General features: G+C 35.2%; 1 protein-coding gene across 1 annotated transcript in view; it reads left to right on the top strand.

The window, feature by feature from the left end:
• Positions 1–24,710, top strand: part of RSBN1L (round spermatid basic protein 1 like) — a 121,864-nt gene that overhangs the window by 45,869 nt on the left and 51,285 nt on the right. The window contains exons 2-3 of the mRNA XM_077155077.1: positions 10,688–10,798; positions 19,464–20,104. Of these exons, the coding sequence (XP_077011192.1) occupies positions 10,688–10,798; positions 19,464–20,104 (752 nt within the window). The remainder of the gene's footprint in view (positions 1–10,687; positions 10,799–19,463; positions 20,105–24,710) is intronic.

The following is a 24,710-nucleotide window of genomic DNA, read 5'->3' as shown; positions in this document are numbered from 1 at the left end:
GGGGGTGAATCTTAGGCCTAAATTTTAAGTAGACTTGACCTATACTTTGTGGGGTTAAGTTTCGTATGAACAAACCCCAAGACTGGGGACTCAGCCTATAGCTTTGGTTGTCCCCACTGCTTGTGAGAATATCAAGAATTCAACTTGGGAAAGTTGAATTTCTCCCCACTCTCACCATGCCCCGAAAGGGGCTTGCAAATACTTTTCCAGTCACTGATCAAATCATTCTGGGATTCATCGGGGCATCACTCTGGACAAACCAACAAAATCTCATGCGCTACCTGAGATTCCAAGTACTTATGACATTCAATCAAACTATCTACATGAGTTATATTAGGAAATGCTCTTGTGACTGCTGATCTTGATGGTGAGGAGGCATTCTTCCTAAATGGCATTAGCAGAAATATTGGAGTAAAATATTTGAGGAATGATGAACCATACAGTTTGGGACCTTACGTATGCTCACGTGTGTAAGTAGAGAAGAAAAGCCTTTAAAGATAAAATGAGTGTTGTGACATACAGATTCGTGAATGACATACTGTGGGAATATTTTTAGGTAGGCAGAGTTTGCTTGTTTTAAGGAATATTGTTTGCTCCCTCCATGCTTACTGGATTGTTTGGTGGAGTAGAGAGAAACTGTAGGCAGAGAGAATTCTTTCAGAAGATCCTGCGAGTCCACCACCATGATGAGTATTGAAAGGGAAAGGAAGATGTTGGAGTATTTCAACAGACAAGTAGACTGAAGAGGGCAAATGGTTAAAGTTAGTGAAAAACTAGAGAAGAAAGTTTTAAAGATTATTTAGAATTTTTTTTGTATCTCGATATAGGAGAATGCTGTGCCATTAATATAAATAGGATTTGCAAGGAGAACTTGAAACTATTTTTACAAGAAAGATAATTTTGGTGTTAAATATATTTCATAAATATTTCATAAACTCTGGAGATGAAGGAATGCAGTGTGGCAGAGATTTTGGGTTGGGAGATTTAGGGGTAGTAATTTAAATCACAGAGATATCTTTTCAGAGAAAGTGTAAGAAAAAAGAAAGAAACATACCTAGGACAGATCTAGGAAAATGTGTGGGTTTGTATGATAGAATGATGAGTTATTGAGGGAGCAGTCAGGTAGGGTAGTACAATTTTACTGAAATTTAGGGAATAGTTTTGAGGAACAAGCCAATAATGTTAGATTGCAGTGAAGTCCAAGAGAGAAGATCCAAATTAGTCTTTAGATGTGATAGTCTTGGTTCGCTTTGTTCAGAGGAGGAAGTGATATATCCCTCCTTTTGTCATTCACTTCACTGTATATACAGTCCTTTTCCTTACTGTATCATTATATGTATCATTCATTTTCTTTCTGTTTACATTCTTATCTTTATAACTCTACTTTCCCTTCTGCTTCCCCACTTAAATATTCTGTTCCATTTCTCTTTTTCTTCTGCTTCTTACTTGTTCTTTGGTCTATTTTCAGCCATACTTATTCCTTACTTAGGGTTGTCAGAGTTGTTATGCAGATCATCTGATTTCATGAACTGCATTATTATACTGTGAATTTTGAGACATAACTAGGGCAGACAAACTGTGATAGCATTAAAGCCTATTTGAGCTTTGAGCTGCAAGAATGTATTGTGGCTAAAAGCTGTAACATGAAATTCTGTCGACATTTTTAAGAAGCTCCAGTATGGATTTTTAAGATATTTCTATTAATAAAAATGGAATGAATCTATATAAAGAACTTTCTTTATATGAATATCTTTGATTTAATGAGTTAAAGTATGATATGGGATTTCTGTCTTTTTCTTAAAAGCTATTTAGTCTAATAATGTATGTGTGTATACATTTTCAAAATTTTATATCATTGTATTATAATTTCTTCTTTTTAAAAAATGTTCTTCTGGTTAACTATAACAATGTTTAGAAAGTGAGATAGAGCAGCATTTGAACAACTTTAATGAAATGCCAGGGTCTTTGGAAAAAGTAAGATATTTTTGTGTTCTATTTGGAACTATTATTTTCTCTTGTCTTTCTTCTAATATACCCTTAAATGATTTAAAATTTTTTTTTAACATAATTACTGATCTTTATTTCAGGAAGGCAGTTTAGGCTAACAATTTAATTATGCAAGTAACGCATTAGTATATGAATTCCTTTCTGTTGTAGAAATTTCAAATAAAAACAAGAGTTCTCTTTTTTTCCTTATCCAGGGTAAATCATGTTAAGTGTTTATGTTTCTCCTTCCAAATAGTTTGCTGTGCACTTACGTATACACCCAGAAAAGAATATGTAGTTTATTTTCCTTTTTTTGGGATGGGCAGGCACTGGGAATTGAACCCGGATCTCTGGCATGGCAGGAGAGAACTCTAGCTGCTGAGCTACTGGAACGTACCCTGTAGTTTATTTTAAAACCTAAATATGCGGGGCGGGGCCAAGATGGCGGCTTAGTAAGGTACGTGCGTCTTGGTTCCTCCTCCAAAGCAACTACTAGGTGAACTGAAACAGTGCAGAACAGCTCCCGGGGCTACCGCAGGGAAGGGACACACAGCGTACCCCAGTCTGGACTGGCTAGTCTTACTGCGAGACTCGGCTGCGGTGAGATCCCCGAGCGGCGTGCGATTTCCCAAGCAGCGGCAGCTGTGGCGGCCGGAGCTCCTCCCCCCTCCTTCCCGGGCCGGCTGAGAGTCTCGGAGAGGCAAATTTCCCAAGCCGAGGCAGCTGGCGCCCCTCTTTTGCGGGCGGCTTCCTGGTCCGGCTACGAGTCTCGGATCAGAGGGCTACCCAAGCCGAGTTGGCCCTCCTCCGCGGGCGGCTTCCTGGTCCGGTGGGGAATTCCACAGGCCGCGGCGGCTGGTAACCAATGCCCCTCCCCCGCGGGCGACTTCCTGGTCCGGTGGCGAATTCCCTGGGCCCGCTGCGGCCGGCGACCAGCCACAGGGTCCCCTAAAGCCGCGGCGGCTGACGCCCCCACCACGCGCTGTCCCCTGAACCAATGGAGAGAATTGGATCGGAAATCCCCAGGCCGCGGAGATCGGTGACCGGGGGGATCCCTTCCAAACACGTGAGACAAACGTGTGCCACGAGCGCCACCTACTGGGCAGGATAAGAAAAACAGAACCCAGAGATTTCACAGAAAAATCTTACAACCTTGTTGGGTCCGACACCCAGGGAAATCTGACTAAATGCCCAGACGCCAGCAGCAGAAGATAACGGTCCACGCTCAGAAGATTGAGAATATGGCCCAGTCAAAGGAACAAACCAATAGTTCAAATGAGATACAAGAGCTGAGACAACTAATGCTGAATATACGAACAGAAATGGAAAACCTCTTCAAAAATGAAATTGATAAATTGAGGGAGGACATGAAGAAGACATGGGCTGAACATAAAGAAGAAATAGAAAAATTGAAAAAACAAATCACAGAACTTATGGAAGTGAAGGATAAAGTAGAAAAGATGGAAAAAACAATGGATACCTACAATGATAGATTTAAAGAGACAGAAGATAGAATTAGTGATTTGGAGGATGGAACATCCGAATTCCAAAAAGAAACAGAAACTATCGGGAAAAGAATGGAAAAATTTGAACAGGGTATCAGGGAACTCAAGGACAATATGAACCGCACAAATATACGTGTTGTGGGTGTCCCAGAAGGAGAAGAGAAGGGAAAAGGAGGAGAAAAACTAATGGAAGAAATTATCACTGAAAATTTCCCAACTCTTATGAAAGACCTAAAATTACAGATCCAAGAAGTGCAGCGCACCCCAAAGAGATTAGACCCAAATAGGCGCTCTCCAAGACACTACCTAGTTAGAATGTCAGAGGTCAAAGAGAAAGAGAGGATCTTGAAAGCAGCAAGAAAAAAACAATCCATCACATACAAGGGAAACCCAATAAGACTATGTGTAGATTTCTCAGCAGAAACCATGGAAGCTAGAAGACAGTGGGATGATATATTTAAATTACTAAAAGAGAAGAACTGCCAACCAAGACTTCTATATCCAGCAAAATTGTCCTTCAAAAATGAGGGAGAAATTAAAACATTTTCAGACAAAAAGTCACTGAGAGAATTTGTGACCAAGAGACCAGCTCTGCAAGAAATGCTAAAGGGAGCACTAGAGTCAGATACAAAAAGACAGAAGAGAGAGGTATGGAGAAGAGTGTAGAAAGAAGGAAAGTCAGATATGATATATATAATACAAAAGGCAAAATATTAGAGGAAAATATTATCCAAACAGTAATAACACTAAATGTCAATGGACTGAATTCCCCAATCAAAAGACATAGATTGGCAGAATGGATTAAAAAACAGGATCCTTCTATATGCTGTCTACAGGAAACACATCTTAGACCCAAAGATAAACATAGGTTGAAAGTGAAAGGTTGGGAAAAGATATTTCATGCAAATAACAACCAGAAAAGAGCAGGAGTGGCTATACTAATATCCAACAAATTAGACTTCAAATGTAAAATAGTTAAAAGAGACAAAGAAGGACACTATATCCTAATAAAAGGAACAATTAAACAAGAACACATAACAATCATAAATATTTACGCACCGAACCAGAATGCCCCAAAATACGTGAGGAATACACTGCAAACACTGAAAAGGGAAATAGACTCATATACCATAATAGTTGGAGACTTCAATTCACCACTCTCATCAATGGACAGAACATCTAGACAGAGGATCGATAAAGAAATAGAGAATCTGAATATTACTACAAATGAGCTAGACTTAACAGACATTTATAGGACATTACATCCCACAACAGCAGGATACACCTTTTTCTCAAGTGCTCATGGATCATTCTCAAAGATAGACCATATGCTGGGTCACAAAGCAAGCCTTAAAAAATTTAAAAAGATTGAAATCATTCACAACACTTTCTCGGATCATAAAGGAATGAAGTTGGAAATCAATAGTAGGCGGAATGCCAGAAAATTCACGTGGAGGCTCAACAACACACTCCTAAACAACGAGTGGGTCAAGGAAGAAATTGCAAGAGAAATTAGCAAATACCTCGAGGCGAATGAAAATGAAAACACAACATATCAAAACTTATGTGACGCAGCAAAGGCAGTGCTAAGAGGGAAATTTATTGCCCTAAATGCCTATATCAGAAAAGAAGAAAAGGCAAAAATGCAGGAATTAACTGTCCACTTGGAAGAACTGGAGAAAGAACAGCAAACTAATCCCAAAGCAAGCAAAAGGAAAGAAATAACAAAGATTAGAGCAGAAATAAATGAAATTGAAAACATGAAAATAATAGAGAAAATCAGTAAGGCCAGAAGTTGGTTCTATGAGAAAATCAATAAGATTGATGGGCCCTTAGCAAGATTAACAAAAAGAAAAAGAGAGAGGATGCAAATAAATAAGATCAGAAATGGAAGAGGAAACATAACTACTGACCTCACAGAAATAAAGGAGGTAATAACAGGATACTATGAACAACTTTACGCTAATAAATACAACAATTTAGATGAAATGGACGGGTTCCTGGAAAGACATGAACAACCAACTTTGACTCAAGAAGACATAGATGACCTCAACAAACCAATCACAAGTAAAGAAATTGAATTAGTCATTCAAAAGCTTCCTTAAAAGAAAAGTCCAGGACCAGACGGCTTCACATGTGAATTCTATCAAACATTCCAGAAAGAATTAGTACCAACTCTCCTCAAACTCTTCAAAAAAATCGAAGCGGAGGGAAAACTACCTAATTCATTCTATGAAGCCAACATCACCCTCATACCAAAACCAGGCAAAGATATTACAAAAAAAGAAATCTACAGGCCAATCTCTCTGATGAATATAGAAGCAAAAACCCTCAGTAAAATTCTTGCAAATCGTATCCAACAACACGTTAAAAGAATTATACATCATGACCAAGTAGGATTCATCCCAGGTATGCAAGGATGGTTCAACATAAGAAAATCAATTAATGTAATACACCATATCAACAAATCAAAGCAGAAAAATCACATGATCATCTCAGTTGATGCAGAGAAGGCATTTGACAAGATTCAACATCCTTTCCTGTTGAAAACACTTCAAAGGATACGAATACAAGGGAACTTCCTTAAAATGATTGAGGGAATATATGAAAAACCCACAGCTAATATCATCCTCAATGGGGAAAAATTGAAAACGTTCCCCCTAAGATCAGGAACAAGACAAGGATGTCCACTATCACCACTATTATTCAACATTATGTTGGAGGTTCTAGCCAGAGCAATGAGACAAGAAAAAGAAATACAAGGCATCTAAGTTGGAAAGGAAGAAGTAAAACTATCACTGTTTGCAGACGATATGATACTATACGTCGAAAACCCGGAAAAACCAAAACAAAACTACTAGAGCTAATAAATGAGTACAGCAAAGTAGCAGGTTACAAGATCAACATTCAAAAATCTGTAGCATCTCTATACACTAGCAAGGAACAAGCGGAGGGGGAAATCAAGAAACAAATCCCATTTACAATTGCAACTAAAAGAATAAAATACCTAGGAATAAATTTAACTAAAGAGACAAAAAACCTATATAAAGAAAACTGCAAAAAACTGCTAAAAGAAATCACAGAAGACCTAAATATATGGAAGGGCATATCGTGTTCATGGATTGGAAGTCTAAATATAGTTAAGATGTCAATCCTACCTAAATTGATTTACAGATTCAATGCAATACCAATCAAAATCCCAACAACTTATTTTTCAGAAATAGAAAAACCAATAAGCAAATTTATCTGGAAGGGCAGGGTGCCCCGAATTGCTAAAAACATCTTGAGGAGAAAAAATGAAGCTGGAGGTCTTGCACTGCCTGACTTTAAGGCATATTATGAGGTCACAGTGGTCAAAACAGCATGGTATTGGCATAAAGATAGATATATCGACCAATGGAATCGAATAGAGTGCTCAGATATAGACCCTCTCATCTATGGACATTTGATCTTTGATAAGGCAGTCAAGCCAACTCACCTGGGACAGAACAGTCTCTTCAATAAATGGTGCCTAGAGAACTGGATATCCATCTGCAAAAGAATGAAAGAAGACCCATATCTCACACCTTATACAAAAGTTAACTCAAAATGGATCAAAGACCTAAACATTAGGTCTAAGACCATAAAACAGTTAGTGGAAAATGTAGGGAGATATCTTATGAATCTTACAATTGGAGGCAGTTTTATGGACCTTAAACCTAAAGCAAGAGCATTGAAGAAGGAAATAAATAAATGGGAACTCCTCAAAATTAAACACTTTTGTGCATCTAAGAACTTCATCAAGAAAGTAGAAACACAGACTACACAATGGGAGACAATATTTGAAAATGACATATCAGATAAAGGTCTCGTATCCAGAATTTATAAAGAGATTGTTCAACTCAACAACAAAAAGACAGCCAACCCAGTTACACAATGGGAAAAAGACTTTAATAGACACCTCTCAGAGAAGGAAATACAAATGGCCAAAAGGCACATGAAGAGATGCTCAATGTCCCTGGCCATTAGAGAAATGCAAATCAAAACCACAATGAGATATCATCTCACACCCACCAGAATGGCCATTATCAACAAAACAGAAAATGACAAGTGCTGGAGAGGATGTGGAGAAAGAGGCTCACTTATCCACTGTTGGTGGGAATGTCAAATGGTGCAACCACTGTGGAAGGCAGTTTGGCGGTTCCTCAAAAAGGTGAATATAGAATTGCCATACGACCCAGCCATACCATTGCTGGGAATCTACTCAAAGGAATTAAGGGCAAAAACTCAAACGGACATTTGCATACCAATGTTTATAGCAGCGTTATTTACAATTGCAAAGAGATGGAAACAGCCAAAATGTCCATCAACAGATGAGTGGCTAAACAAACTGTGGTATATACATACGATGGAATATTATGCAGCTTTAAGACAAGATAAACTTATGAAGCATGTAATAACATGGATGGACCTAGAGAACATTATGCTGAGTGAGTCTAGCCAAAAACTAAAAGACAAATACTGTATGGTCCCAATGATGTGAATCAACATTCGAGAATAAACTTGGAATATGTCATTGGTAACAGAGTTCAGCAGGAGTTAGAAACAGGGTAAGATAATGGGTAATTGGAGCTGAAGGGATACAGACTGTGCAACAGGACTAGATACAAAAACTCAGAAATGGACAGCACAATAATACCTAATTATAAAGTAATCATGTGAAAACACTGAATGAAGCTGTATCCGAGCTACAGGTTTTTGTTTTGTTTAGTTTTGTTCTTACTATTATTGCTTTTATTTTTTTTCTCTATATTAACATTCTATATCTTTTTCGGTTGTGTTGCTAGTTCTTCTAAGCCGATGCAAATGTACTAAGAAACGATGATCATGCATCTATGTGATGATGTTAAGAATTACTGATTGCATATGTAGAATGGTATGATTTCTAAATGTTGGGTTAATTTCTTTTTTCCGTTAATTAATAAAAACAAAAAACCTAAATATGCTATATATATATATTTCTCTGATTTGCTTTTTTCACAGTGTATCTTAGAGTTCTGTTCATGACATATTTTTAAATTTATATATACACAGATACACAAGTGTGTGTTGGGGAGTGGCAGGTGGCAGTAATTTGTGTGTCTTGCTTTCTTACTCTTTAATATACTGAGTTTTGTCCTTATAAATTTTAAAAAAAAGTTTTAGAATAGTAACTTTCTAAGAAAGGATCTATATATGATGTATTATGGTTCAGCAGAGAAACAGAACCCATAAGAGATATATTTGTGTGTGTGTATCTATCTATATATTTATATGTATGTATGTGTGTGTGTGTACATATATATGTATATAGTATGTATGTGTGTGTAGCTATTAAGAGATTTATTATAGGAATTGGCTCACACGATTGTGGCGATTGGCAAGTCTAATTTATTAGGCAGGCTGCAAGTTGGGGGACTCTGATGAAGGTTTCTTTGAATTTCCTGAAGTAGAGATAGAAATTCTTCTTTTTGACTACTGAAATCATCAGTTCTACCTTTTGAGGTTTTCAACTGATTGAATTTCATTACTGAAGGCAGTCTTCTTTGTTAATTGTAGATTTAGTAAACCATAGATGCAATCAGCTGGCTAATTATTTAAATCCGCAAAATATCCTCACAGTTAACAGTCAGATCAGTGCTTGCTTAACCAAACAACTGGACAAAATAAACTGGCCAAATTGACATATAAACATCATGTTTGGTGACTTTTGAAATTTTGCTTGTCTAAATCTGTCTTCTCTCATATTGGATAGTTTGACAGATTCTAGAATTCTTCATTAAAAATTTTACTCAGTTTGAAGCCATTATTTTATTGCTTCCTAGCATCTACTTTTGCTGTCTAAGAGTCTTGGTCCACACTCTTACCTGATTATTTTTGAGTGATCTTGTTTGTAACTGGGTTGAACAAATAAGAATTAATAGTGTATTAAATAATTTTTATAAACCCAAGGTTTGGGTTTTTAAAATGCAGATCAATGCTCCCAAGAATTCTGATACCCTCTTTATTTTTTTTAATATCACAATATTAGCAGCCAACCAGATTAGACATAACCCTTTTTAAAAGGTGTAGCAGGAAGGGAATTTACCTCTTATATGCCAGACTTTGGGTAGTCATTTTATATCTTTCTTCATTAATCCTGTCTTAATATGCTAGGGCTGCCAGAACAAAGTACCACATACTGAATCGTTTAAAGCAACAGAAATTAATTGTCTTAAGGTTCTGGAAGCTAGAAGTTCAAAATCAAGGTGTCAAAAGTGTATGCTCCCTCTAAAGTCTGTAGGAAAGAAAGAATCTGTTCCATACCTCACTCCTGGCTTCTGGGGTTGGCTGGCAGTTCTTGGTGTTCCTTGGCTTGTGGCATAGCTCAGTCTCTGCCTGTCGTTACATAGGTGTCTTCTCTCTCTTTATCTGTCTGCATCTCCTCTTCTTTCTTAGGACACCAGTTGTTAGATTAAGAATCTGCCTCACTTGAATTTGCCTAATTTAATCTGTAACAACCCTGTTTCCAAATAAGGTCACTTCTAAGGTACTGAGAATTAGAATGTCAACTTATCGTTTGCGGGACCCCAATTCAGTTTATAACAAATTCTTACAATAACCCTGTGAAGAAATATCAACTACCATTTTATGGGTTTGGAAACTGAGATTGAGTTAATTTTCCAGTTTTATGTTATAAATATAGGTATGGGACAGGTAATGGTGGCGCGCTGGCAGAGTTCTTGCCTGCTGTGCTGGAGACCTGGGTTCGATTCCTGGTGCCTGCCCATGCCAAAAATAAATAAAAATTTAAAAATATAGGGATGCTCAGCTTCAAATCTAGGATTTTTGCACTGTAGCTTACTGTCTTTTAAAATTAGCCAATAATTTGAAGTAATTTGAAGTTATATTTTGCTTGACAAGGAGTAGGTGAAGAATAGTTTTTAGAATGATATGTAAAGTGAAGAGACCAATAAATTTGACAAGCTTATGATGTGTATATATTTTTTTCCATATTCACTATAGGAAAAAAATTTAGAAATACTTATTCATCCACATAACCTGAGAGGAAGAAAAAAGAATATATTTGGTTTTCATTCTGATTTTGTTGTTTATTTTATAATTTCAGAAATTGTATTATAGTTCATGGAGAAAAATATAGTACTCTAAAATCGTATTTCTTTTATTTTATCTTTCAGATAAAATCAAAGACAAAGTTAAAGAGAAAGAAAAAGAGAGAGAAAAAAGGAAGCATAAAGTAATGAATGAAATCAAGAAAGAGAATGGAGAAGTAAAGATTTTGCTGAAAGGTAAGTTTATAGTCAATGATTTTTCTTGTACTGTGTTAAATTATTAATATATTTATTGGCTGAGTGATTAAAACAAAAAATGGTTTTTGATTCTAGGGAATTTTGCTGGAAATAAACATTAATGATCAGGGAATGACAAATTAATGTAATAGTGGCAAGTTCTAATCTGTATTATAACCTGCCTTTGGTATATTTATTTAGTGAGCCATTAAGAGTAATAAAGGTTGCACTTCATTAGATTGCTTCAATGACTTGAAAATAGTTTATCTGATTTCCTGTTTTTATTACTAGTCTTTATCGATATTTAGGTTATGTAAAATAGAAGGCTGAAGCAGTTTTTAGCATGATAGGAATGGTAAAGGAAGTGATTTTACAAATATTTGATAGTAATCACCATACGATAGCCTTGGATTTAGAGAGAACATTTACTCTGAACTAAATTTAGAAGGGGTGCTGTTTTATTTGAATGCTTAAGAATATATTCTTTTTGGTTCCTTTTTTTCCCCACTTGTAACAATTATATTCAGTTGTTGTTTATTCATGGGTGATGGGGCTGGGTAGGAGAATATGAAGTGAAAGAGGTTGGGTAATAAATACAATACAAATCCTATCAATAAATCAGAACTTTATCAGAGAATTTGTTGTAGAAGTAAAAACAGTCTTAAAATTCACTTGGATAGAAACGTAAGATGTATCAGTGGCATTCATTTGCTAGACAGCTAGCAGATTCATCACCTACCCTACAGGTTGACAACTGCTGATCGAAGTTTTTACCATGATTAAGTTCATATTGTATTTAGGTGTTTTATCCACATAAGGGAGAAAGAGCCGCAGCATTACATGTGTAATGAACTAACTGGTTAATTTATATTATTTAAGATAACTAGCATTTGACTGTATATCCGTTTCACTCTTCGTCATGTTTCCAGATGTTCTTTGGTGGTACTTTATATAAGCTCTATTTTATACATGTCAGAACTTTTATTTTCTATGTTATTCTTTCTATCTTGAAGAAACATGTCAAGGTTTAATGATGACTACTTAGTTAATGCTGATGATGCATTTATTCTGTTTCCTTTTCCTGTATGTTTTATCTGTGTTGTCTCATTAGATTGTAAGCTTTTAAGGCAGAATCTGAATCTTATCACAGTAGTGCTGCACAGTAGTTAGTAGTTTATTCTTGAAATGCTTACTTAACTTTACCCTATTGGTTTAACCAAATACTTATTTTCTTATTCATCCATTTGGATGTACAGAGATATAAGTAAGTGCAGTGTCTGGTCCACAGATACTCAGTAAGTGGATTTGAATCTTTCTTGTAAATGAATGTGAAAGATTAACTTTTGGGATTATGAGAAAACCTCTTTGAACTATCTTTGTTTTTGATGGGTAGGACATAGACAATTAAATGAATAAAAACATGATTTATTTGGAAAACAGTACCTGTTCCATTGTAGTGCTGAGTGTTTGCTATTCTTATTATCCAGCACAAACAATTTTCTCTGCTGGTGTGACCATTTCCCAAGTGAGTCTTTGATCAGGGGTAGCCATTCTTTGTTATTAAATCCTAGAGCAGTAGCAAAAACAATTTGGAGAGGGCAACATACTATTGTTTACTATTATGTGTCTCTTTTTCTTTTAGAGCCCTCAGTTTTTATTCTCTCCTTATAATTTTCTCCTTCTTGTAATGCTAATGTTGCAAACTGTTGGTTACATAGGCATTGATTGGTGATTCCATTTGAAAGTCCAAAATAGATGCTTTTATTCTATACCAATCTTGATTTCCTCCAGGTTTTTATTAAAAACCGTATCAAGTTCAGTATGGCTAAAGATATAGACACAATTATATATCTGCTAAAAGTGTTTATTAATGTGAAAATCTTATGATAGTTTTTCATTGATAAAATACGATTATTTGTCCTATTAGAAATTGTTTGAAGAAGCAAATAAGTTTAAAACAAAAGCTTATTTAGTTTTTCTCATCCTTTTATAGCTAATGTCCAGCACCTATTTTTCAGATCACATGTATATGGGCCAGCCATTTTTATGTTATTAATCATAAGTTGTAAGAACATATATATTATGATTACAGTGTTTTTTAATACTAAATTTTATTATGTCTTATCAGAGAATCTTGCTGGTGAGTAGGTAGAGTGGGGATTAAATGAAACAAGGGTCCAAAGTTATTGGTAGCATGCTAAAGGTCACAGGTTGGTCATTAATGGCAGGAGAAGTAGAATCATCAAAGTGGGGAAAGAGCGGTTTTTCTCCAGAGATCAGAGGTTGAAAATAGTGAAACTAATTATGATTTCTCTGTATGATAATGGAGTTATATATGTTAATTCCAATATCAGATCTAAAATCAGATGCAGTTTTTCTGAACAATCTTTATTTTTACTTTATTAACACAAAAGCTATACTAAGGTTAGTGGGAGAAGTTAATGCCTCTGAATTACTAAGGTTAGTGGGAGAAGTTAATGCCTCTGAATTTGATTTTTTTTTTTTTTTTTTTTTTTTTTTAAAGGAAAGACAGAGAGAAGGAAGGAAGGATAGAAGGAAGGAAGAGAGGAAGAAAGGGAAACATCTTTTTTTAAACATTTTCTTGTTTTATTGTATTTTGTTTCTCCGTTTTTCGTTACATGGGCTGGGGCCGGGAATCGAACCGAGGTCCTCCGGCATAGCAGGCAAGCACTTTGCCCGCTGAGCCACCGCGGCCCGCCCTGAATTTGATTTTTTTAAAGGATTAGTTAATTAGCCATTAATACCATGTGCTCTCTCTAGCTTGCCGTATGTGTCTTTTTCTCTGGCTGTGGGTGTGTGTCTGCATCATTGTTTCTGTCTCACTCTCAATGTGGCACTCTGTCTCTGTGCATGTCTGTGTTTGGGGCTCTGTGTGTGTGTGTGTTTCTGGCAATATATGACCATGTCTGTGGCAGTGACTGTGGGGTAATGCCCTTAAATCAACCTTTTACTTTTAATCTTATACTCTGAGTCTGAATTATTTGGGCAAACATTCCATTCTTTCTGCTATAGGTGCTTATCAGGACCATTTAAAAAATTACGGGTCTGATTTATTAGGTTCTCTTTGAGGAATTATAGATGTTCAGAATTGTGTACTTTTTAGTATAAAAGAAGAATATTGCTATTCTATTTCTTATTCCCTCAAGTATTTTAACAGGTATTTTTTCATATATAGAGAGAGAAGGTGAGTGGGAGATTATAAAACCCTTAAAATTTGTCTTATGAATACTAGTACCTCAGTATGGCTTAAAGATAAAGAATGCATTTTATCTGTTTCTATTGGGGTACCCAAGACTACCCGAGGTCCATTGATTCACTAGGAGGACTCACAGGACTCAGCATATAGTTATACTACCAGCTATGATTTGTTATATCTGAAAGATACAAGGCAAAATCAGCAAAGAGAAAGGGTGCGTGGGTCAATGTCTGGTGGAAACCAGGCCCAAGCTTCTAAGAGTCCTCTCCCAGTAGAGTCACGCAAGCCCTGCAGGACGTGTTTGTAATGTTGTCTACAAGGGAAGCTCATTAGGGATTTAGTGCCCAGGGTTTACTGGGGGTTGTCATTAGTACTGTCTACCTTGCATGTGCCAAAATTCCAAACTCCTAGAAGGAAAACAGGTATTGAGCATAAACCATATTATTGCACAAACACTCTTAGCAGGAAATGGTGGGGGAACCTTCCTGAAATTCAAGTTCCCAGATTGGCCAACCTTGCAAGCATGACTTTCTAAGGATAGTAGTCTCAGGCTTGCTGTGTTAGCTCTTTTCTGCATTCTGTACTTACTCTAGTATTTAATTACACTTTTAGTTTGCCATGGGAATTTAACTCTTTGATGCTCAATACAAGAATCTGTTACGTGATTTCTTACAAGTTTATAGTTTTCAGTTTCTATTATACTACCTTTTTGATCTGTCCTTATGTCTAGGAAATAGACTAACTGTTGTGCATGTGTTTTTAATGACTGAATATTTTCTGTTTCAAATTTTTTATGTATTGGGTGTAAATGTAATAAATAGGTTATAAAATTTGTATTTTCAACCAGATGATAGTCTTTTTATTTTGGCCAACTGTTTAATTTGTGCAATTGTATATGTATTTTCATTTGTAGGGTTTAAGAGTGCTGCTAATCTCCTAAGTACCTTAAGTTTTAAAAATTTTTATTTTATTTCAACCACTGTCTTTTTTCCTTTTTTATTTAGATTTAACTTATAAAAACCTCTTTCATCTCTCATTTTTAACTTCTGATTTAATCTCTTATCATTAATTTTGTTCTTAAGTTATTAACCTGAATATAATGTTTTAATAGTTCATACCTAGACAACCAATATGAATTTAACATTATTTTAAAATATTTCTTAACTGCTTACATACAGAATCTTAGAGAATCAACACTTTGCTTTTTATGACTTTACAGACTTATTCAGTGAATAATGTTAACAATTTTTTTTTTTTTTTTTGCTTATCATGGTGACACCACTTTGGTTTTCATTTTGCAAACTATGAATTTTTAGAAGTGGTAATTTATTATTAATAATAAACTTCTTTCTTACAGAATTTCCATTAACTTGAGGGAATTTTTTTTTCTTATGTTTATGATTGGGATTTAGAGGTATTCAGATGATGGAAAAGCTATTGAAAAAGAGAGGGGGAAAAACCTAGAAACCTCAGGTAGTCTGTTGGCAAGGTTGCTTTCATTCATAGATTCATTACATGTTCATGTGTAGTAGTATATTGGATGCCACAAGGGATACATTGATGGATAAAAGTATCACTTCTCTCTGAATTGATTTTAAAGTTATTTGTTTCTCTCATACCTTCTGTCCTGAAGAGCCTAGTATATGCAAGTACCCTGTGAGTGAAATAAATAATTCTATGAGTTCAAAGTGAAATGATTTCAGTTCCAACTAGGAGAGTGAAAGCAAAATGAACGAAATGATATGAGATTTCTTTAAAGTATGGGTTAGAAAGAATTCAGTAGTCAGTCCTAAGAGGGGAAATTTTAGGAAGGGGAAATGCCTTTCCTAGGAGTAGAAAGACAAGATACAACTTTTTACAGAAATTTCTTTAAAGAAATTGTGAATAGTACAGTTAATCAGAGCATGGAATTCTTTCTCTCTCGTGCACTTTCTTTCATTTTATTTTTATTGACAGATCTTCACACACACACATTTCATGCATGGTGCACAATCAGTGGCTCATTATATCATCACATAGTTGTGTATTTATCACCATGATCATTTTTTAGAACATTTACATTACCCCAGAAAAAGAAATAAAAAAGAAAAACCTCATACATATCATACCCCTTACCCCTCGCACTTATTGACCACTACTATTTCCATCTACCTAATTTATTTTACCCTTTGTCCCCCTGTTATTATTTAGTTTTCATCCTTATTTATTTTATTTTTTACTCATCTGTCCATACCCTGGATAAAAGGAGCATCAGACACAAGGTTTTTACAATCACATTATCACATGGTAAAAGCTATATAGTTATGCGGTCTTGTTCAAAAATCAAAATTACTGGAACACAGCTTCACAAGTTTCAGGTACTTCCCTCTAGCCACTCCAGTGTACCATAAATTAAAAAGGGCTATCTTTATAATGCATAAGTATAACCTCCAGGATTTTCCTCTCGACTCTGAAATCTCTCAGCCACTGAAACTTAATTTTGTCTCATTTCTCTCTTCCCCCTTTTGGTCAAGAAGGCTTTCTCATTCCCATTGTGCCAGGTCCCACCTCATCCCTGGGAATTTTGTTCTACCTTGCCATGGAGATTTACACACCCGGGAGTCATGGTCCACGTAGAGGGGGAGGACAGTGAGTTCACATGCCAAGCTAGCTTGGAGAGAGAGGCCACATTTGAGCAATGAAAGAGATTCTCTGGGGGTGACTCTTAGGCATAATTATCAGTAGGCTTAGCTTCTCCTTTGCAAGAATAAGCTTCATAGGGGTGAGCCCAAAGATTGAGGGCTCAGCCTATTGAATTGATTGACCCCACTGCTTTTGAGAATATCAGGAATTCCCTAGATGGGAAAGTTGAATATTTCCTTCTTTCTCCTCAATCCCCCAAGGGGGGGATGTTGCAGATACTTTTTTATTTTCTCCCCAAATTACTCTGGGATATATCAGGGCATTACACTAACCCGTACATACCAACAAGATCTCACACCCTATTCAAGATTCCATATAATTATGGTGTTAAAGTAAACTGACCATACCAGTTATATTAGATAATGTGCTGCCCAGAATATAAATTTTGGACCAAATAAACATCTCTCCCTTTGGTCTTACATAGAGGTTGATTTTTGAAAATGTGGGGTCATTGGCTTTGATATTTAGACGTCCTGGAAAAGCAAATTTGAGTAGACTGGAAGCAGAACCAGATTTTAAGGAATAAGAATGGTAAGGTAATAAAAGGAAAACGCTGGATAAAGATTTTTCTTCGTGAAATATTTGGAGGTCAAGAAAAAAAGAGAAGAGAGAACTCTTTTTTAATTAATTTTTTAATTTTTTGAAACTGTAACAACGAACACAAACATTCTTAACATATGATCATTTCATTCTACATATATAATCAGTTATTCACAATATCATCATAGTTGCATATTCATCATCATGATCATTTTTAGAACATTTGCATCAATTCAGAAAAAGAAATAAAAAGACAACAGAAAAAAATTCATACATACCCATACCCCTTACCCCTCCCTTTCATTGATCACTAGCATTTCAATCTAAATTTATTTTAACATTTATTCCCCCTATTATTTATTTTTATTCTATATGGTTTACTCGTTTGTCGATAAGGTAGATAAAAGGCGCATCAGACACAAGGTTTTCACAATCACACAGTCACATTGTGAAAGCTATATCATTTTACAATCATCTTCAAAAAACATGGCTACTGGAACACAGCTCTGCATTTTCAGGCAGTTCCCTCCAGCATTTCCATTACGTCTTGACTAACAAGGTGATATCTATTTAATACATAAGAATAACTTCAAGGGTACCTCTCAACTCTGGAATCTCTCAGCCATTGACACTTTATTTTGTCTCATTTCACTCTTCCCCCTTTTGGTCGATTAGGTTTTCTCAATCCCTTGATGTTGAGTCTCAGCTCATCCTAGGATTTCTGTCCCATGTTGCCAGGAAGGTCCACACCCCTGGGAGTCACGTCCCATGTAGACACTTGGAGGGCGGTGAGTTTGCTTGTTGTGTTGGCTGGAGAGAGAGGCCACATCTGAGCAATAAAAGAGGTTCTCTTGGCAGTGACTCTTAGGCCTAATTTTAAGTAGGCTTGACCTATCCTTTGTGGGGTTAAGTTTCATATGAACAAACCCCAAGATTGGGGGCCTAGCCTGTTGCTTTGGTTGTCCCCACTGCTTGTGAGAATATCAAGAATTCTCCACTTGGGGGAGTTGAATTTTCCCCCTTTGAGAGAGGACTTTGAAGTGAGGCATTTTAGAGTTGGTGGGAGGACACTGAAGATAGAAAGGAGTAAAAGAAATTCATGAAAAATTTGAGGTAAAGAAGAAGCAGGTTGGGAGAATTTAATTTGTGGGAAATTATCTGTAAACGTAAAATAACAGGGTGGTGTTATGGTGGATCAGGACAGAATTCTTGCCTGTCATGCCAGAGATGCAGGTTTGATTCCCAGTGCCTGCCCATGTAAAAAAATAAAATAAAAAAGTGAAATAACAGATGAAAATAATGAATGCATTCTTTTCTCTACTGTTAGTTTAATGGCTTTTTTGTATTATTTTAGGAGTTTTGAAAAATGTTTTCATACTATGTAGAAATGATTATACTGTGATAATGTTAAGTGTTTCATATGGACGTAAATTCTGTATAGCTGTATAGCCTGTATGGATTAATCTTTTATTCAGTTTTCAAATTTCTGAGCTCACAAAGTCTACTTGCCTTTGGTTATAGAAGCTCATTAATATATAAGATTTAAGTTTTCCAGGTCTTTTTCTTGTACTTTTTTATTCATCTCTTCACCAGTACATGGTTTAAGCTTAGCATGAGAAGTTATTCTTATTCTATCATCTTCTTGATGATATCAAGAGGCAAGAATAGTTCATTAGGGAGGAAATACGGTAAAAAAAAAACAAGTTAAGAAATTGCTCTGGTTTTGTTGTTAGACTATGCAAGTATTTTTCTCTTTATGATTTATAAATCTCCTTGAATCCTAGAAATAATTGTTAAGGATGGAGATAATATAAAATTTGTAAAATATATCTTTGGGAAACATCTGAAGGACATTGCTCACATTGACTTTGGTTCATCTTTTCCGTTCTGATGTTCTGATTTTAAAATCGGAAGAGTATGTTTTCTAAAGCACTCATTCATACCATTGCTTAAGTAAACACCGATTGAGCATCTGCTGCATGTCAGATTGGTGCCAGTCACTCTAGATGTAACTTTGTTCTAAGCCTTCCTCTGTGTGAGTGTGTTGGTTTGAGTGTATGGAGAGAGAAAGAGAAGGAGAAAGACTAAATTTGGATTATCAAAACTATGTAAAATTATTTCCATAGTAAGCCAAATTGTTAGTAAACTTTATTACAAAACATTTCCTAAAGTATGGTATTTCTAGTAATTAAAATATGGAGTTTCAAAAAAAATTTTTCCCAACAGGTGGGAAGGAGAAACCAAAAACAAATGTAGAAGACTTACAGATTAAAAAGGTAAAGAAGAAAAAGAAAAAGAAACACAAAGAGAATGAAAAACGGAAACGACCAAAAATGTATAGCAAATCTATTCAGACCATCTGCTCAGGATTGTTATCTGATGTTGAAGATCAAGAAGTCAAAGGCATCCTAAATGATAACATAAAGGATTACATTGGAAAGAATTTGGATACCAAGAACTATGATTCCAAAATTCCAGAGAACAGTGAGTTTCCATTTGTCTCGTTAAAGGAGCCACGGGTTCAGAACAACCTCAAAAGGTTGGACACTTTGGAGTTTAAACAGCTTATTCATATTGAGCATCAGCCTAATGGAGGTGCATCAGTTATCCACGCCTACAGTAATGAACTCTCCCACTTATCTCCTGTGGAGATGGAGAGGTTTGCAGAAGAGTTTGTGGGTCTGGTGTTCAGTGAAAATGACAACTCTGCAGCTTTCTATGTAATGGGTATTGTTCATGGGGCAGCTACTTACTTACCTGACTTTTTAGACTACTTTTCATTTAATTTTCCCAATTCACCAGTGAAAATGGAGATATTGGGAAAGAAAGATATAGAGACAACGACTATGTCCAATTTTCATGCTCAGGTAAGAGGTTTTTAGTTTTTTTTAATAACTTAATTATGTTTTAGATAAAATCTGTTCTTTGGTTCTGATTTTGCTGTAGGTTTGAAATAAAAAGGTAAGAATATGATGAAACTAGAGTATTAAGAGTAAGTTACTTTCTTTATGGTCATCAAAGTTTAAATTTCAGTTTCAGTTTAACTGTTTTTTCCTTAAAGATAATTAATGAAATAATTAAGAGTCTTTTGTCCTTCTTGCAAAGATTTATCTTGAACCCAATGAAATGATTTTAACCATGTATTTCCAGTCTTTAAAAGTTTTATTTTCCAAAAAATCACTAAAAGCTAAAAACTGTCTTTTAAGTTTATGAAATAGTGCCTTTAAAGTGTTGAGCACTGGGTCTATAACATAGAATGCACTTCCTAAATGTTGGTTATTTAGTTATATTATAGTACAAAGGAGTCGTCAGTTATTGAGAAAATTAGCAGATCAGTGTATATGTTAAGCTAATTTCTATTTCCTACCTTTCTCTGTGGTGTAGAATATACATTATTGCAAAAAGTAGAGGAGACTACAAATCTCCTGGCTCTTGAAAGTGAAATATGAGCCCATCTAAAGACAAAGGGCTGTGGCCATTGTCACCTAACCCCAAATCAGAGACTGCGTAGGCCAGGAGATGGCCAATTTTTCAGTTAGTCTACAGTTTCCAGTTTCTAGGAGCAGTAATAATTGACAGCATTCTTGTTTAGAAGGTGAAAACAAAGTTTCAAAAGATCTTAATGAGCATCTGTTCCAACCTTTCTCAGGTAAATAAGACAGACCTAGAAAATAGTAACTTTGTTTTTTAAGGTTAGCAGCACAGCTAGGAATATAACAAAACCACCTAATCCTCCTCCAGTACTATTTACCTTATTCTGACTATATTCCTTTTCTTTTGGTCAGTGTTCAAGTTGTTGTTTCCACCTTATACAGTAGTCGGATATCTAAACACATCCATATATACCACCAAAACACCACCATCACCAAAACCCCCCATCCAACTAGTATGTTTGGAGTGTATTCTGTAGTCTAGTGTAGTCTGAAAAATATGGCAGCATTTAAAGTTTTAATGGGGGTAGGGGGAATTTTTCCTTAAGATAACATATTTGAAAATTAGCATTTATTTATTTTTTTAGAGGTGAAAGAAACTATAGAGCGTCTGTTACTAGCCTACCATTTTTATAGAACTCCAAAGAGGTTAGTGACTTGTGTAAGATTACACCTGAATTTGGCTGTGGAGAACCAGAACTGACATCTAGTAGTAGTACCTACTATTTATTGAATACCAACTGTGTTAAGAACTGTTTTAAGCACTTTATATGTATCAACTCATTTAATTTGCATTACAGTCTCATTTTAGCAATAAGGAAACAGGTATATTAAGAGAAGAAATAACTTGCTCATACTCCCATGGAACTGGATTATTCATCAGTTTATTATCTGTTGGCTAAATACCAGGTATTATGCTAAGCTTCTTAACTCCCAAACCTGTTTGTTTCCACTGTATCACAAAGTTTCTTGCTGCTATACTATGTGAGTTTATTTCTGTAATCTTTTAAATGTTATGATACATTCTCTAAAAGGTTTTTTCTATATGGTTAGGAATTATTAATTCTATATTAAATGACAAAAATTTTCATCTTAACTATGTAGTAAATTCATTATGAAACCTATGATTTTGTTAAATTCAATAAAATGAGGTGCTAGAACTCATTAATTGTGTCATTATGTGGGAAGATGGTGGATAACAAGTTGCCACCACCTCTTCGGACTTCTTGGGTAATAAATCCTACATAGAGGAAATTTTAGGAAGATGCATTCTCTCTGTTATCAGCTGTGGCTCTGGCTCCATATCTTTATGATCTGCAACCATAGTGTCCTCAACATGTCAGTTGCAGGGTACTTTTGCTCCTTTCGCTTTAGACTGTAGGCAGAAACTTGCCTGTGCAATGTCCATGTTTCTTTTACCCCCAAGGTCCTCCAGATCGGATTACTCTTAAGGTTTGGGGGAAGAATATATAATAAAGAGGCGTACTCGATATTTACCTGCACTAGAGTCTTATTTTACTTAGTTTTTTAAGAGCTTTGGAATCTGAGAAAGTAGTCTGCAGACTGGGAGGTAGCCTTGAGTTTGTCCTTACGTACTAACTTGATGAAATTGAATAGAATCCAGAAGAGAGTAGTAGAAGAAAAATGATCATACTTATTCAAGTTTAGTTCTATTTTTCAAGCTCTATCCCTTAACCTAATTTGTGATATCTCTACAGAACTTGATGTTTTTAATAAACCTTTTTTATCTTAGTATAATGTGTATGCAGAACAGCGTACAGATCATAGGTGTATAGTTACTACTATTCTACTCTGCCCATCCCAGTCAACACACAGAAACATTCAGATAACCAGTATTTTTACTTTAAACACCACAGAAGAAAGTTTTGCCTTTTTTTTAAACATCTGTTACATAAATAGAATCAAATAGTACATATGTTATTATATCTGGCTTCTTTCCCTTCAGCATTGTTTGTGAAAGTTACCCATTTTATGTGTAGCAGCTGTTAATTTTTTCTCATTGCTGTACAATATTCCATTGCACAACTATACCAGATTTTATTTATCTTTTTCATTTTTAATGGACTTTTTCTTAGTTTTCAGTTTAGGGCATTACAACAGGAGTGCTATGAATACTCACTATTTTCTTTTTTTTTTAAGTTTATTAGGGTGAAACTCACATAACATAAAATTAACCATGTCAGAGTGAATAGTTCAGTGACATTTAATACATTCAAAATGCTATGCAACCACCACCTCTGTCTAGTTCCAAAATATTTCATCACTCCAGAATCAAACTTTACCCATTAAACAGTTTTTCCCTATTATCCCTTCCACTCAGCCCCTGGCAACTATCAGTCTGCTTTCTGTCTCTATGTATTTACTTATTCTGAATATTTTATATAAATAGAATCACGTAATGTGACCTTTTGCATCTGGCTTCTTTCACTTTACATAATATTTTGTAATATATTGTAGTATGTATCAGTACATCATTCCTTTTTTATGGCTGAATAATATTCCTTTGTATGCGTATACCACAATTTGTTCATTCATCCCTTGATGGACATTTAGGCTGTTTCTACCTATTGGCTGTTGTGAATAATGGTGCTATGAATATTCTTTTACATATCTTTGGTGGGCTTATGTACATATTCCTGTTAAGTATATGCTTAGGATTGGAGTTTCAGGACCTTATAGTATGTAGATGTTTGACTTTCCCTAGATACTGCTAAACAGTTTTCCAGAGCTACTATACCAGTTTATATTCCCCCGCAGTGCCACATCCTTAGCCACACTTAGTAGGGAATGTTTTCTTCATTTAGCCATTCTTGTGGATTTAGTTTGCATTTTCCAGAGTAAGGAAAGCAAGCACTTTTTTATATGATTATTATTCATTTTGATAGCCTCTTTTGTAAAGTGCTTGTTTTGTGTATTTTTTGTGTATTTCCCATTGGCCTTTAAAAATTGATTTGTTGGAATTGTTTATATAGTGTGAAAATAAGAATCTTTTGTCAGATATATATATATATACTGCAAATATTTTCTCTCAATGGTAGCTTGTCTTTTCACTCAAGAGCATCTTAAGTTTAATGTAATCTAATTTATAGTTTAATGCATTCTAATTTATAAGTTTTTTCTCCCATTTTATGATGTGTTTTTTTGTGTCCTGTTTAATAAATCTTTGCTTACCCAAAAGTCATGAGTATATTCTCTGAAGTTTTCTTCTGGAATATTTTACTTTATCTTTCACATTTAGATGTATAAGTCATTAGAATTGAATTGTGTGTAGGTTGTGAGAAAAGAATCAAGGTTCATATTTTTCCACCGAACAGATAATCCATTCCCCATTGCATTGTACTGTCCTTAGTCATAAGTCAGTTGCCTGGGCTGTTTCTGGGTTGTCTTTGCTTCTCTTGCCCTATTTGTGTTGATTATTATAGCTTTATAATAAATCTTGATACCTGGTAGAACAAGTTTGCCAGTTTTATTGTTCTTTAAGATTTTCTTAGCTCTTTACATTTCCATATAAATGTATGAATCAGCTTGTAAAATTCCAAATTAAAAACATGCTTGGATTATTTTTGGTAGAATTGATGTCTTTACAATAGTCAGTCATCCTGTATTTGATCATGGTGTTTCCCTTCATTTGTCTTTTTGTTTTCACTCAGTACTTTCTGGGTTTTAGCCTGCCCTTTTAAGCAATAAGATATTTCTTATCTTGCATTATTTTTATCCCTGGTATTGGAAGACTTCATTTTGTTAGTCATCCTTTTTGAGGGTTTGGAAGCTCTGAGCACCTCTTAAAGTATGCCATGAAAATTCATCTTGAGAAAATCTTTTTTAACATTTTTTTTTATCCTGAAATAGATATACAAAAACCCAATGAATTTTGAAGTACATTGTAATGAATAGTTATAGAACAGATTTCAGAGTATAGTATGGGTTACACTTCCCCAATTTTAGATTTTTCCTTCTAGCTGCTCTAAGACACTGGAGACAAAAGGAATATCAGTATAATGATTCAACAATCATATTCATT

This window comes from Tamandua tetradactyla, chromosome 1 (genome assembly GCF_023851605.1).
Source record: "Tamandua tetradactyla isolate mTamTet1 chromosome 1, mTamTet1.pri, whole genome shotgun sequence".
NCBI lineage: Eukaryota > Metazoa > Chordata > Mammalia > Pilosa > Myrmecophagidae > Tamandua > Tamandua tetradactyla.
The sequence above is the reverse complement of the archived record's forward strand: the minus strand, read 5'-3'. Positions and strand labels throughout refer to the sequence as shown.